This window comes from Pangasianodon hypophthalmus, chromosome 19, assembly GCF_027358585.1.
Source record: "Pangasianodon hypophthalmus isolate fPanHyp1 chromosome 19, fPanHyp1.pri, whole genome shotgun sequence".
Classification (NCBI taxonomy): Eukaryota; Metazoa; Chordata; class Actinopteri; order Siluriformes; family Pangasiidae; genus Pangasianodon; species Pangasianodon hypophthalmus.
The window spans coordinates 9,862,725-9,879,035 of NC_069728.1; the positions used below are offsets into that span (position 1 = coordinate 9,862,725).

The 16,311-nt window shown below is 39.2% G+C and overlaps 2 protein-coding genes across 3 annotated transcripts; both read right to left on the reverse strand.

The window, feature by feature from the left end:
* Window positions 1-4,643: 4,643 nt before the first annotated feature.
* lrfn5b (leucine rich repeat and fibronectin type III domain containing 5b) lies at window positions 4,644-12,267 on the reverse strand. The gene is made up of 3 exons (XM_026944521.3): window positions 11,530-12,267; window positions 7,060-8,482; window positions 4,644-6,543 (listed from the first exon to the last, which is right to left on the reverse strand). The coding sequence occupies exons 2-3, from the start codon at window positions 8,454-8,456 to the stop codon at window positions 5,571-5,573; spliced, it is 2,370 nt and encodes a 789-aa protein (XP_026800322.1). The 5' UTR covers window positions 8,457-8,482; window positions 11,530-12,267; the 3' UTR covers window positions 4,644-5,570.
* An 863-nt stretch (window positions 12,268-13,130) lies between these two features.
* On the reverse strand, window positions 13,131-15,633 carry LOC113545281 (sterile alpha motif domain-containing protein 15). Of its 2 annotated transcripts, none has more exons than XM_026944550.3 (3): window positions 14,959-15,633; window positions 14,237-14,262; window positions 13,131-13,394 (listed from the first exon to the last, which is right to left on the reverse strand). In XM_026944550.3, the coding sequence occupies exons 1-3, from the start codon at window positions 15,065-15,067 to the stop codon at window positions 13,221-13,223; spliced, it is 309 nt and encodes a 102-aa protein (XP_026800351.1). In that variant the 5' UTR covers window positions 15,068-15,633; the 3' UTR covers window positions 13,131-13,220. The 2 variants fall into 2 exon arrangements, with proteins under 2 accessions (XP_026800351.1, XP_026800349.1); XM_026944548.3 differs by having other exon boundaries at window positions 14,237-14,335; window positions 14,959-15,618.
* Window positions 15,634-16,311: the final 678 nt, after the last annotated feature.

Consider the following 16,311-nt stretch of genomic DNA (forward strand, 5'->3'; position numbering starts at 1 on the left):
AAATTCAAGGGGCCATCAGACAGGCTAATAACTTTAAAAATTCAACAGTAAATGTAACATGAAGTTGGGTTGTTATTTCCACCACTGTGGCAAGAGTTTAAAAATTTCATACCCCAATTTTTTCTGGCTTTAAAAAATGATTTTTTCTTTTACTTTTTCTTTGATATTTTTTTTTAATTCATTATAATCTTAACATATTTCATTTTATGTAGGCTACATTATTTAAAATTGAACATGAAGACATAAAAACACACCTGTACATTCGTACAAGGCTGGAACAGGGAGTTGAATCCACAAATGAGAAACGAGACATTTCCAAAAAGGCTCCACTGCCTATACGCATATTTGTTGTTCATTAGATATGTATATTATCTGCTAATGTTTGATCTTACTCGGACATGGATGAAAATAGGACCATGCTGTCGATAGTCTGCATTCAGACAGTTTTATGATTCATCACCGCTCTAGAGACATAGCGCAATAACATATTGGTTAACATTTGATGGTAAACATTAGTGCTAGCTTGTAAGATGATCTAAAAGGTTGATTTATTTGTACTTTTTATAATCAGTCCATTAGTGCACTAGACAAACCAATGTATACTTTATTGCGTGTTCAACAGACTGAAGAGATTAAATCTGTTGTGTTACATTACATTGTCAGGAGAGACTCTTTATTAAACTCCGTTTTATTCTGTAACCAGGCTTGATTGGAAAATTGGGATATGTTAAATTACATGAGAAGAAATGTCCATGATAAATCCATTAACCAGTGTTTGTGGTGTACCCACTATATTGATTCTCATCTTCTTTTATTTTCCGCTATTGTGCCTGAAGGCTAGAAAGCACAGATGTCTTTGGACTGCCTGACTGGAATGGTTAATAATGGTGGAAATGTAGAAAGTTTGTATTTATTTATGCACCTAATAATTCACACATAGCTGTTTAAAGCCTGTCAGGCCTGTGGATGTGAATTTGGATTCTGACAGTAAATCTTTTATGTAAAATCTACTGCAACACAAATTTCCTATTGTCTCTGAAGGAGCTGCCAACAGGGGATGCCTTGTCTGCACAGAACGGAAGCATGTTTGTGTGTCATGCATGGGTGCAGAATGTTCAATTTAGCACTGAGAGGAGTCGACTGCTCGTGTGTTTGTTTAGGTTTGGAGTGATGTTGCGATTGTGAAAGGTGGTGGAGAGCAAATGTTCTACTTGTTATGCAGTTGATGTCAGTCAGGCCTCCTGCCCAGTGTAAGCACCTGAAACATGGGTGTTTTCTGCCTGTTTATTAAGCATTTCCCCTCAAGCCAAATCATCCGCCTGCTTCGTCAAGTTTCTGGGCATATGCCAGCACAATTTGTCACCATAATGAAATGGAAAAGTGGATTTAGACAGAGCTGTGTGTTTGCCTTCGTACAGTAATAGTAGATATGCTATGATATTTAGTCTCTTCATCATAGCTGTATTATTTATTTAGCAAACGTGAGTGTTTTATTTCCCAGCACTCATACGGATCTACATAAAAATGTATTGCATGTATGTGTGTGTGTATTTGCATGTTTATGTGTATATGTATTTATACGTCCATGCACATGCATCTGTTGGTGTTGGTGTGATAACAGCAGGTGATGTGATTTCAGAACGTTCCAGACATGAATCCTGTGTGTCTTTGCAGCAAGCAAAGCCTGCATTTCACATATAGTTATGCAGAAATATGTTGCCAAGGTAACAAAGTCATGAAGGGCTGTGTGCAGATCCCCTTGAATTCCATGGAGGTGGTGAGAGAGTGGAAAAAATCATGCATGTGCCCATAACTGATTAATGCATTGATAAGAGGATGATTGTGTGTCATTTAGCTGTTGAACTGACTGAGGAGAGACGCTTTACTGAACATTTACTTTAGTGTGATTACTGGATTTATTCTAATGCCATACAATCAGAAAAGGCATAATGTATCAAAAGCTTATTATCATCAGGTTACAGGCAATTGTGTGTTAAGCGTCATGAATTCCAAATGTCAAGGTTAAATTTCAAAACAGCTCATTTGGTTAGTGAGACTGTGTAGATTGAACCATAATTAAATGTTAGGTATAATATCTTAAATTGCTAATATAATGTACATCACTGATGTTAAAGACTGAACAATTTGCCATTATCATTCATGCTCTATGTTATATTATATTGATAGTCTTTTCTTAGTAGTCAATTCTTGTCAATTCTGTTATATTGATAGTCCTTGTCAATTCGCTGTAATGCACAAAGAATGATTGTTTTTGCTAATCAGTTCATATTTTACATAGGACATTGCAGCATTTGAACAGTTTCACCTGAATTCTATGGCAGGCCATGTTGGTCTAGTCTTGAGTGTTCTTTGGGCTCTACCATTTCAATTACTCTACTGTATTCTAGACAGCACTTTCCCAGAAGGAGTAATCACATTCAATATTAACGAGGATGTTCATTCAGAGCACATTTTCCTGCATTAATAATGCATATGCTTGAAATTGCCTCTGCATATATTATAATTCTGTTTATAATCCTCCTCCACAGGTATGCAAAGTCCAGTCACTGGACACATCAAAACCGTTTCTTTTCTGCCCTCACTGTAGACATATAATTGGAAAATGAATAATGTAAGAAAGACAAAGTTGATGCTCTTTTTATGTGGTAAAATATAATCACATCCTTGGTGTGTTTGCAGATTTGGTGTAGAGAGCTTCAGCCTGTACATACAAGCTGAATCTCTCCACACTTACACTCTTAGAAAAAAGGTTTCATCTAGGACTCTTTGGTTGTCCCATAAATGATTCTATGTAAAACCCTAAAAGAGTGCATTTCTTTTCTTTTAGATAGAGTTCCAAGAACCATTAACTATACAATGGCCCCTTGAAAAGCCACTTACAGACAAGTAAAAAAAAAAAAAAAATTCTTTAGTATTTTTAAAATAAAGTACAAAGCTGATGGAACGATATAGACATGTGACCTGTATAATCATGAAGTGATGATTACCTGATTGTATCTCTTTAACAGGTGAATATTGCCTGTTTCTGTCACAGAAAGCTGCAGCAAATGAAGACACCAAGCTTTTAGTCAAGTGTATCTTAAGTGGTTGACTCCTCTCCTATATGAGGGTAATTAAACTGAAATTCTCATTACCTTGGCCTCGGTAGATCAGTGCTAAAGTGGCAGTGCACCATATGGTAGGAGTAGTAATTACTGACCCTTTACGAACAGGATGAGCTCTGTTTATCTACAGCTGACTGAATCATAGCCCAAGAGCTAAGGAGCTTCTTGTCGGATTTCAAGAGAGGCTCTCGCCCCTGATACTCATGTTTTATTTATGTGCCCTTATGGGACCGATTTGAGACTGTCACACAGCATGCTAAAGTTTGCAGCATTTTAATTCTTATAATGAGCAGAAGGAACAATGACCTGCCCTCCTCATGTGCATGAATTAATCAATCCTTAATTGACATCATAGCTTCCAGCAGTCATGTTAATACCCTAATCTGTTCAACACCATATTCCATGGTTGCATTTATCCATCCATAGCAATCATTTACATTTATTCTTTTAAAATGTTACGTGGCATTTATCTCTCCAGTGGCACATCTAGGTAAATAGGAAGACACAAATCTCCTGACTGCTGAGCCAAATTATTGCCAATTTAAACCCATTTGTCCTTTAACAGTCAATTAAAGTGATGTTCTGTAATCGGTGCAATGGTGGAGGCAGGCTCGCTTGCCTGTGTGAAATTTAAGGGCTGCTTGTATAAGCATGAGAGCTAGTGGGAAAGGGAGGGGAGCAGAGTCTCCTGGGACTAGAATGGCCTCTTTCATAGCCTTCTTGCCATTCCTTTGAACAAACAGAAGACCTCTGAGAGCCTATACTTGCAAGAGATCCCCTTTCTTACTCAGTGCTGCCGTGGGAGCTGAAGATTAACACTTCTAAAAATAATTACCACACAACCTTCACTGCTGCAGGCTTATTCAGCCATGAAATATATTACCTCCACCTAGCAAGAAAGAACATGAGCTCATCTCTCCATACTGGAGATAACATCAGAATGAAATAGTATTGACACTGCAGCTTTCTGATCGCCTCTTTGTTAGACCCCATGATGTATCGATGCCTGTCTTCTAGTCTGTAACCTCAAATCTTGCCAATGGATTTCATGTGACACACAGTTCAGTAACTTAAATATCATTAAATAAAGACTGTTTTATAATAAAGATAATTTATTTTACAGTGCAAAAAATATATTAGCAAGTGATGATATATTGAATAAAAGAAATGTTATCTAATATTTCTCATTATGAGTTTATTATATACTGTAACAAATATAAGACCATTAAGCCTATTTCTAGACATATTTTATTGTCATATTGTATTGGCAGATAATTATGCTTCGTTCTGCAAATAAACAGCTGAAATGAGCAAAATTATCTGCCAACAGAATAAGATCATTTTAAACTTGAAATGAGTAAAAAATATCCAGAATTAGGCTTAATGATCTAATATTTGTTTAAAAAGCAATCTAATAAAGAGAAATATTAATTGAATTTGCCTATATTTGAGATATTTTACTTGCTAAGATATCATTTTTGCAGTGTACAGATTGAAAATGCAGAGATTTGTTTTCCCCCCAACTGGGCTACTTTTGTGCATTGTGCATATAAATTGTGCTTGGGCTGTTAAACAAAATCTGTGCTGGTATGGCATGATTTGGGTGGATTTAAAGAGTAATTGCTTAATTATGAATCTAAAACTGCTCTCCACACCCAATTACCCAATTTACATATGATTTATTCACAGTTTTATTAAGATTGCCACACCCCCTAAATTGTATAACATTAGGTCCCATTACAAGTACTTGAAGGTTCACTGTGCAGTTAATAAACAAATCCTGGCACCTACCTACTATTAAATAAGATGATGATTTCTGTACAGTGTACGTTGCTGTAGCATTATTCAGGGATTAACGCTGTCGTATCGTGTTTTTGTGTGTATCTGGATGGGTTTAGAACATATATTGACCAGAAATCATTACACTAATCTCACAACACTGATAATGGAGCGTAATCAGGAACAATATTGACTACAGGGTGAGTTTTAGAAAATAAATATTTATATTCACTAAATGTTCTGCCTATTATTCCTAACTAATGATGACATGTCAGATTAATTACTTTGGCAAGCTTCATTGTTTAAATATCAGATGAAAACAAAGAGGCTTTTGACATTTTATTTTACACAACATAACATGTTTATACAGGATGTACTGTATGGATTACTCCATATAACAAAGTAATATACATGTCAACTGCATTATTTAGTATATGCAGAAAATGGTATTTTGTTTGTTCTTAAAAAAAAAACAAAAACAAAAAAAAACAAAAAAAAAAAACATTGATCAGTCTGTTGCCTTTTTTTCCCCCACTATGTAAGAGTGCCATGTCCAAGACAGAAACCAAATACTTTTAAAAGGTTTGAGTTTTTAGTCTGACCTATAATAATAAAATGGTCTGTAAGTCTACCAAAACCAGTGTGATAAGGTTGTAAAAAACCTAATTAAAGTGTGCTTTCTAGAACCCATTCTGACCTGGACAGTGAGTCTTTTCCATGGATTTTGGCTGAAACGTCTAACTGGGGAAGATCTCCACCGCTCATGGACAGACTACGTTTGGAGCGAAGGCTGCCAGTCTGCTGTGGGAGACTCCCATAGCTGGTCTGCTTACAGGAGTCTACATTTAGAGAGTGTCTGCGACTCACTCTCATACACCCCACTGGAACAGTCATGTAGCGTGAGGACTCAAGCTGTACCCTTCTGGGCACTGGCATCACTGTAGTGGAGTAGGCTCGTATTTGGGCAGATTTGGGACGCACCTTGGCTGAGTTGTTTTTGTTGGTGTTGTCAAGCTCCACACTGATCTGTGTGTCTGGTTTTTGAGGGCCTGCAGGTTTGTGTGAGGCAGCATGCATGGGACGCTGGGAGTTTGGGGAGGCAGGATGCCAGCTATGACTGGCAGCAGAGGTAGTAACGGTGCAGTCAGGAAGGGCAGGTTTAGAGGGCCGAGGCCCAGGCATAGTTCCTAATGTGGGCATTGACTCCAGCTGTGGGGAAACCTTCCGACACGCATCCATCTCCACACCCAGAACCTGCTTGGACATGGACTTGATGATTCCGCAGACCTGCAGCTGCTCGCTCCTGGACTGAGAACGAATTTCTCCCAGCTCTACTCCCTTGTCCTCTCCCTCCTGGTTGCACACTCGATAACGTACAATAAGGAAGATGATGAAAGACAAGACTGAGGCCACAATGATACCTCCAATGATGACTACAATGGTTCCTCCAAGGAACTGCGATTGCATGAAGTGGCACCGGAGGTACTGGGGCTCTGTTGCAAAGTGAACACACCCCACCACGCGGGTAGCTGTAAGAGTGGTCATTGCATCATCATAAATTGCAAGCACACAGAGGTCATACGATGTCCCAGCTGCCAAGTTGTTCACCAGGATGCTTTTACTGGTTGGAGGGATCATTCTGCAAGGACAAATGGTTTAGAAGATCAGCAAAATCTGAAAATCAGTACTCTGGTACTTAGAACTCATTGGGCTCAACTGAAGTGTAAAAAAAAGTGAAACAAATTATGAAAATATTAATACAATAGCCTGAGAATTCCTTGGTGGTCATAAACCTGAATTTCCTTTCATGAACCACATAACCTCTGTGGACTGCTATCCCACAGTCCTCACTACTTCCACAATCAGAGACTCTGTGGAGTCTCTGAACACTATTTAGCTTGATAAGAATCATGGTTTATGGTTTGGAACTATTTCAAGTGGTGTGTGAGTAATTCTACATTTCTATATTGTTTTAATTTTTAATCAACTCTTACTCCTTGAAACAACACACTAGTATATGTAGTGTTCTACACATATTCTACACAGTTTTGTTGCTTCCAAAATGCCATTACACTGAAATGAAGAACGGTCATCACATATAGCTATTTGTATGCATAATGATAACTGTTGTAAAATGTCAAACTTATAGTCTTACCTGTAGACTAGCGAATCATCATAGGTGCCATTGTATTGGATTTGGAACATCCGAATCCCTGGTATATTCCGTTGTAAGTTAAACTTCACCAGAGCAGAGGAGGATGTAATTTCAGAAATCATCACCCGTTTTTCCTGACCAGCCTTTGTGCTGCCAATGACAGTGCCACCATCTCCACCTGATTTGGTGGATGTAGCAATATCTGAGGAGCCGGGATCTGGCTCCTGTACTAAGCTTGTGTCATTAGTGAAATGTGGCAGTTTGATGATAACTAGCTGAACAGTCTGCTGTGCTTCTCCAGAAGGGTTGGATGCCACACATGTGAACGATCCAGAGTCTTTCACTGTGCTGATGAGGATATCTAGTGTCCCATCATTGTGCACCACTGTTCGGGTTGAGTTGGATACTAGTCTACCGTCAGGGGCAATCCAATGAATAACAGGATCTGGGTCACCCCGTGCTTTACAGCGCAGAGTAACATGTTGGCCTTCTAATGCCCGGGTCTCCTGGGAATGACGTGTGATGAGAGGAGGCTCACACAGGAACTCCTCTTCAGACACCGTCCAGAAGTAACGTCCCGAGAGATGCTGTGGAGCAGCGCAAGTCTCCAGGTCATCCTCACGCCGCAGTCTCCTTAACCACAGCAACTCGCAATTGCAGCGTAATGGGTTCCCCCCAAAGCTCAATGCAAATGATGACGGACCCAAAACGCCTGATGTGGCCAAAACACCTGCACGCTGGAAGACTGGATCAGGTGGAAGCTTCTGAAGCTTGTTGGAAGTGACATCCAGACGTTTTAGTTTCATGAGGCCTGAAAATGTGCCCTCAGGTATATAGTCTATCATGTTGTGGTCCAGACTTAAGGTGTGCAGGCTTGTCATGTGCTGGATGGCCACCCATGGGGCACTCTCTAGATTGTTGTAGGAGAGATCAAGCTCTTCAAGGGCCAGGAGGTCGTTAAACGCTCCTATGTGAATATACGTGAGCTGGTTGTTGTTCAGAATGAGATGATGGAGCTTGGACATCCCGCTAAAGGTGTCGTTTGTGATTCGTGTCAGACGGTTGCTGTCCAAGTGCAGGGCACGCAGGTTCTCCAGATCATTGAAAGCATGAGGTGTGATAGAGCCTATTGTGTTCCTAGAGAGTGTCAAGTCTACAAGCTTGGTCATGTTGGCAAAATCCTTCCGTTTGACAGTTGTGATAAAATTGTCACCAAGTCGGAGTTCTACTGTGTGTCTGTCAATGTCTGGGGGAACAAAAAGCAGCCCCTTTTTGTCACATAAGGTGGCTAAGTTGGGAGGCAGCACTTGACAAATGCAACGTTTGGGACATATTTGGATCTTCTGGGCTTTTATTGCCATGATCATGACCATCAAATAAACAAATAGGGCCTCCATCTGTGTTCGCTGTTGTAATACCACCCCTGTGAAGAGAGATGAACCAGAACTGTCTCAGTGTGTAATTCAGGTCTATATAGTACACAGAACAGCATAACATTACCTATAACTCTGAGGTGCAAAAGACTTCCTAATATTTCGTACAGAGGTCAAGCTATGATGAAGAATGTTCCACAACAACATTTTTTTTTGTTATAAATAATAAAGTGTCAAAAGTAAGAATGAGAAAATACACAAAATTGGGCCTGGTGCAGATAAACTGAAACCCCTGCTGTACTGATGCAGGGTTTTGGTATAATGCTTAGCCTTTCATCTTTGTATATAAAGGGATGAAAGACTCCTCTGGCCATCCAGTTACTCATTGAAATTAGGCTGATGTCTCCAAAGATCATTTGGAGACAAAGAGAAGGGATCAGCACAGAGGGAGACATGGTTCTCTTCATATTGATTTTCCATAGTGCTTCACTGCTGCTCAAGTTTCTGACTATACAAACGTGAAGAGGGATAAAGTATATGACTCAATGATTCTTGCCAGAGATATAACCTTGACAAGGATATAACATTTAACACAGCCTAAAATTATGAGTGGTGAAATTATGGAATGTTCACAAGACCATTTTTGGTAGGTCATATATATTATATGTGCTTATTATTTTTCCTAAGGTAAGTATTTTCATACTCTAGTTCCTACATGTTCTGTAAAATATTCAGAGTGCATTATATTTTAGTAGCTTTAGCAGTTTTGTTACTGTTGATGTATGAATATTCTAATAATCTGGATATCTAACTAAGACAGGTGCCATCAAGGGAAACAGGTCTTTAACTATAGTCACAAGTGTCTTAACTTAACACTAGCTGTCAGCTGAAATGCCAACTGCCATGTATCATGGTCACAATCATGAGGGACTTATCAGATCGCAATGTTGCTATCAATGTGTAAAATCAGACACAAAGCAGAGCTATCCTGACACATACAATAAAAAATCTTAAAGGGCTCAACTCAAATGTTTCCGATTAGGACCAAAAAAAAATAAATCTTGCATGATAAAACTTCCTCTACAGCCCCGTCTCATTACATTTAGAAATGTTCTGCTTCTGACCAAGCGAAAGAGCTACTATTTTGTGTTTCTGTGAATATATGTGACATTTTGCCACATTATGTGACCTATAATAAATATAACAGTTCACACATGAATTGAGCTGTGATGTAATTGTTCAATGAGCTGATTATAACGCTCTTTTAGCACGTCAAATGCCCTTCACATCATGCCACTTTATTAACCAAGTGCCGCTGGTACTGCAGGCCAACCAGCTGGCTGCTTTAGCTGGCAGAGCTTCTGTCTGCTTGCTGGGCTGAAGTGGAGCTGCTATTACCCCCCACTGAAACACCGCATCAACTTGCTCAGAGCAGAGATTTTTTTTTTTTTTGGATCCAAGAGAAAAACATCAAATGTGAAAAAGAGCATAAAGGCATCTTAAGAATTTAAAAAAAGAGAATTGAACATGACTGCTTTTCATAAAGGATAGAAAGAGAATAGAGGAAATGGGGAGCAGAGGGGCAAATATTTGATATACAAATACACATCACACTTTGCAGATTATCACATGCTGTCAGATTGCAGACAAAACCTGATACATCCAACCCTGCTTCTAAAAATACTCATAAATTCAGGGCTATTATATCTTACTTTCTGGCCCTCCTGTTAGACAGCTTCTGCCCTGCACCATGCTGTGTGTGTAACAGGGTCATCTGGGATCAGGTTATAGACTGCAGTAGTCAGATGTTTTGGATGATTAGGCTGCAAAAGACTGTTTTCTGCAGGTTTCTTTATTATAAACCAAAATACCAAAGATCCAGGTTGCAATTCTAAATGTAAGAATATCTCTCTGTATTGACCTACTACACCCAACTCCAAGCTAGCAGATAAAACAGAAAATATTTCAAATGGAAACTGCAGACATACAGGACACCAGACCTTTCAGTGACAGGAACATGTCTGCCCGGCTTCATGCTTAAAAGGCATTTTCATGACTTGTCTGGTCGCTCAGGCGGCGGACGGATACCGCTAATGGAGCAGTGGTGACTACTTGCACACTATCACTGTCACCGAAATCAGGTCAGTAAAATCATCGGCCCATATATTTATCTCTTGTTTCACTGCCCTTTTTTTTTTTTTTTTGGCTGAACATGTGCAGTCAGATTAATTACGATTCTGCCCCTGTTACAATTAAGTGCACAGGTAATTCAGACATACACCCTATAAATTGGGATGACCCACATGCAGATGACATCACCATTATCAGGTAGGTCTAATGCAATCTCTTTTATTTAAGAGATATTACTGCTTATGTGACCCATGTAACTGGAGAGCTGAATTGAAATCAGCGTAATATCTTGCACTCAGCCTTATGAGTGAGCTCTAAAGCACGTCTCTCTCTCACATCCATGGTCTCTCACACAAGCTCTTATTCCACAGCCTTCATTATTCTTCCTTAGTTTATAAAACCACTGATGGTTAATAAGGCAACAGTTTAGAAGGTTGATTGGAGGCATGTAGGTATGCAAAGAGATCTAATTAGTGATTGTTATAGCATGACCAAGTTAGAAGTCTGTTAGGATAGATATATCTCTATTGAAATAAATAGGCTTAATACAGTATGCACAGAACATCTGAAGCCTTGGTGATGAAGTGATCAGTGCCACAGTGTATTGAAAAGGTAATAAGATGCTCAGCTTCCCATCTCAACACCAAGGTTAGGTTGGCAGCCATGAATAACTGGTTACCACATATAGCCTGTGCATTAAAATTAGGCTACAAGACGATTATTGTCGGGTAGGAAACGACTTTGCAATGCAATCCTAGATTTCCAGCTGGTGTATGGAATTCTGTGACCTTGCAATGTACTGTCTACACGCACAGGCTACATTTTTCATAAGATCATATTTCGACAATCGACCATCCCTGTCCAAAAAACAGCCTAGACAACTTTCATTTACGTTTTCATAAATGACACAATGGCAGCAGCGTGGAGAAGGAAAGCATCAGGGTGCAACGCCTTCTGAAAGAATTACCTTGTGTAGATATGAGGTTGCTTCGTGCGGCACACCGCCCCTCTTCCCACCAAATCCCGCTTTTTCCCGTTACAGCATGATCGCCCAGTCCCTCTGAGAACGGCTCCTTCAGCGCTGACCGAAATAGACGCGTGGAGGGATGACTAAATAAAACAATACGAATGGGATCCCATCTCTGCGGGAGTAACAGACGTCCAGCTACAGGGAGCCTCAGAGAAATCCTCAGTCGCGGATGCTTCGTCGCGTGCCTCTCTCTCCGTGCGTGTCCGCATTACGGCTGCACGCGCCGCTTTAACGGAGAAAATGTCTCAGTGGCCGCAAACACACAGCGCGACTGGCCTTGAAGTGGGATCGCATCTCAGCATCTCAGCAGGCCAGGGCAGATGTTTTTCAGCAGCTCTTGGCTCACCCGCCCCAAATATGGCCTCCGGTGGTGTCAGTCTGCAGGAGCGGCGGAGCAGGTGTCACATCCGCTCGCTTCTCCGCGCGCCGCCGCTCTCTGACATGATGACAGCGCAACGCAAGCCGCAGCTGGACGTGCGTGGCTTCAGACTAGAGATCTCCGGAAAAAAAAAGAAAAGAAAAAGAAAGAAAAAACGCGCTGAAGATCTTTTTCCCTGTTAATTATTGCTGTCGGCAATGTAGCTAATCCACAATATTGCTTAGCAGGGTTACAGCAGGGCATGCCATCAGTCTTGCATCCTCTATAGGTCTAAACACTAATGGGACCACTTAAACATCTTTAGCTCAGCTCAATCAACAGCACTAAGAACAGATTAATGTCACTATCAAGGCTTTAATCCATGCATTATGCTGGTTAATAACAAAAACATTAATGTTCCTGAAATTCTTTAAGTGTTCATTTTCTACTCGGAGCAAAGCTATATTACATTTCAGCCCAAAACAAAATGAAGAGGATTATTAATCTATCTTCTTCTTTTCAGAGTGCTCTGAGTGATCATACATGCCTTGCTCAAATAAAAACATGCAGCAATAAGCATTATAGATCAGTTCCACTGGTGTCCCCAGAACCAGGCTGTCCCTCTGCCAGTTTATGTTGCCAAACAGTGCAGAACGTATGTACAATGCTGGTGTGCTTTAAGACAAGTTGTGTCCTGTGTTTACGTGCAAGATCTGTGTTGTGTCGGTCAGTATAACGCACACTCACACCATAAAATATAATCATTTTGGAAACCGTGTCCAATCCAGTCCAGTGCCAATACAGTGTTTCAGGCCAGTGTTGGCTTTGATACCGATGCTCATTATCAGATTGGTGCAGCCCTAGGAATTTATACATTCTTTTTAATGGTTGATGTAAAATTATTCCCAAAGCTACAGTATGTATTTGGGTTTCATACTACTAAAATAATGAAAAAGGATTAGGCCAAATGAGCCCAGTTGTACTACAGGCCAAATTATAAAACCTTAAATAACTTCTAATTCACTAGCACTGTAAAACACATAAGACAAAGAATGCTTAAATTACGAAGGCAAAGCCCAGTAAGCCATAGCCTATTCCCCACAATCACACACCAGGGATAAATCACGTTGTGAAAAACAGTAAATGTAATGAAGCTCCTCAGACAAATTGGTAAAGCTAATTATAATTAAAAGAAAAGCTTTAATGTTTTTCAGGTTTTTTTTTTTTTTAAATTGAACTTCATAAGCTGTTTATACTGTAATCTTTCTGTTTACTTCTTTCGGTAATTGAGGAATTGAGTGTAGGTAAGGGAATCAGCGCTTTCTCCAGTCCTGCTTTTGACTTCCAAAAACATGTTCATATCATCTTGTGGAGGGTCTGCAATACTGCGACTCCACAATGGCTCCGAGATGCCTAGCAGCTCACGGACACGTGCTGAGATCGCCTGTAAAAGAGACAAAAGAGTGACTGATCTCCATTATGAAATGCTTTACAATCTTCTAGCTCTTCTACAGACTTTTAAAGTCTTCTCTTATTTGAGTCTTTCAGGCTCTTATGTACAGCTGTTGTGTCTCCATTCAACTCTGAGCAGAAATACTTACTCAAGGATATCATGAAACTATGTTGTATTTATTATGATTACTCTTATATAATAGTTCTAACAAGTCTAATGAAGTGTGGCACATGTTTGATTCTGACTTCTACATGCATCAGTGATCTTCATAAGATTCAATTTCCAAAAGTCAGCCAACCCAGCATGTTTCATCACAGTGCGATGAATGTGGTGGGGTGTTTTATTACCAATGGCACAAGTGTACTTTCACTTTGCTATAGCAGACCATGTCCTCAACTAACTGACATGAAGTCATATGGAGTGAGTGAAAAAAAAAGTGTAAAAAGAGTGATTCTGTAAAAGCTAGGGAGAACTCTAAGAACTTAAGCTGATTCTGGGCAGCTTCTGATTTGTGCTAGATAGTCAGCACCCCCTGGGTAGGAGTTGATGAATAGTTGGGAGGACACCGGGAAGTGGTAGGTGCAGAAACCTCATCAAGAGCACAGAAACAGAGAGATGGGAATTTATAGGAAGTTAACTAGGAAGAAGGCTGAACTTTATGTGTGGTCTTTTGCCTAAACTTTATTTTATTTCATAACTGCATTTCTAAGTAACGTCATTTGCAACCTACAGAAACAAAGATGTGAAATTTCTTTTATCTAGGTGGAATCTTAAAAACAATGCATTTCAGGATACACAGAATTTGTATGTTGTGGTAGATGATGCATTCTTACCTTCATATGTTCAAAGTCTGTGATTCCTAATCGAGGCAAATAACAGCAGTTTATGTAAATCAGCTTTTTGCCTGTGATGAAATTCTCAGTAAAACAAGCCTGTGAGCAGTTTAATATACAATTACAACACAGTAAAAAAAAACAAAAAAGATTTTATGTAGGCTATTGCTTTAATTAATCAGAGCAAATGCAAGGCTAATTTTCAAAGCAGTAAGGAAAACATTTGTGTGGCCTACATTTATGTATTTATGTTTGCCTTGTAATGTGATGTCTTTGTGTTTCAGTGTTTTAAGCTGATAAGGGAAGAGCACACACTGCTGATGTTTATGAAAAGAAGACTGTTCTCTTGTGCACGTGACGCTGGCAAAGCAAAACTGAACAGTGATGACAAAGCTTTCTCAGAGAAAAGCTGCCCAGACCCTTTTACAAGAGGGGGAAACACAGGCATTTTCAAAGAAATATGGCCCAAATAGCTCATCATGGATTTATCTTTAACCTCTAATGAAGTCTAAAAGAAAATGTGAAAGATGAACTGTTTGGTAAAATATGTTTTTATATGATTTCACAGAGTTCCAGGTTGGGTCTCTGCTCAGAATAACCTCATTTCATTTTCAGGAGCTAGACTATAGGCCTACACTAGTCTAAGCCATCATTCTAATATTCATAAATCTCTGAGTAAGACGTTTAAAACTACAGCAGCAGTTATTTGGTATATTTTTTACCGTGTATTGGGGATATCCGAGTGATTCTATCCACCTCGCCACGTCCTGGCAGCTCCACTGAAGGAACGCCATTTTTGCATGTTGTCGTGTTGCCATGGCAACACTTCATCCAATGAAAAGTAGTTTCCAGGCAAGTTAATTTGCATACTGCGCGCCGGAAGAGAGCGAGAGAGAGCGACTGGTAAAATACATAAACAAAATAAATAAATTGGGGTATGAATTGAGAAATGAAAAAATAATTCTAAAGTTCTGTCATGAAATGGTAGACTGTGCATGTTTTAATAGAGTATTGTGCTCCTAAGCGGCAGTAACAGCCCTGCTGCCTCCTACGCTGTGCAGCTCTTAATTTCATTTAGCTGTGTTGGGGTTTCATGTTGTGCTCGCGCTTAATTGCGTTCATGCATCACTACTGCTCCAGCTGCTGGTCATTTATCTGGCCTCCATACTTTTCCTAGGTCATTATTGATTTTAAGGATTAGGAAAAGATTTTCGTTTATGCTTCATCCAGCTCATATCTTTTACCCCATTCTTAGTGGATGTAACTAAGGCATTAGGCGGGGAAGTGGGATCATTGCCATCAATCAGCCAGCTCAGTCTGACTCTCAGTGCAGCATTTAATCAATCAGACACAGTAATTAATCCATAATGTATACTGAAATTACGTTCAAAATAATATGCACCACTGTATTTATTATTATTATTGTTGTTATTGTTATTATTATTATTATTATTATTATTATTATTATTATTATCATTGTTGTTGTTGTTGATAATAATAATAATAATAATAATAATAATAATAATAATAACAACAATAATAATATTTGCCTCCAGCTCATTTGTATCTGTGTTTAATGCGTAGTTTCTGTGTTCAGATTTAAACCTGAAGTTGGTGTTGCCTAAACTAGAACGTTTATTTGTTTGTTTGTTTGTTTGTTTGTTTGTTTGTTTGTTTTTATGAACCCTACCACTAAGTCCCTGGAAATACTGGAAAACACGGTGGGGGAAAAGCGAGAGGTAGAAATGCCACAGTTGACATAGATAATAAGTCTCAACTACAGATTTGAGTGAGACTTTGAGAGATTTTTTAATCCACTGGCTTTTTTTTTATTTTGTTTTGTTTTGTTTGCATTTTACACCTGCCCACAATATATTCTAACAAATTTAGTTGGTTCTGTTTCCTACAATATAATCAAGCTAGTAACCTATTTAAACTACCACAACCCCGACCAGGCAGTGACTAAGGATACATGAATAAATGCTATAAATGCATGTTAATGAACATGGTCTTTGTTTGTCCTGCAAGCTTCATATCTCACTTTTTACTTGTGCCTGCATGAAAATAAAATCTTA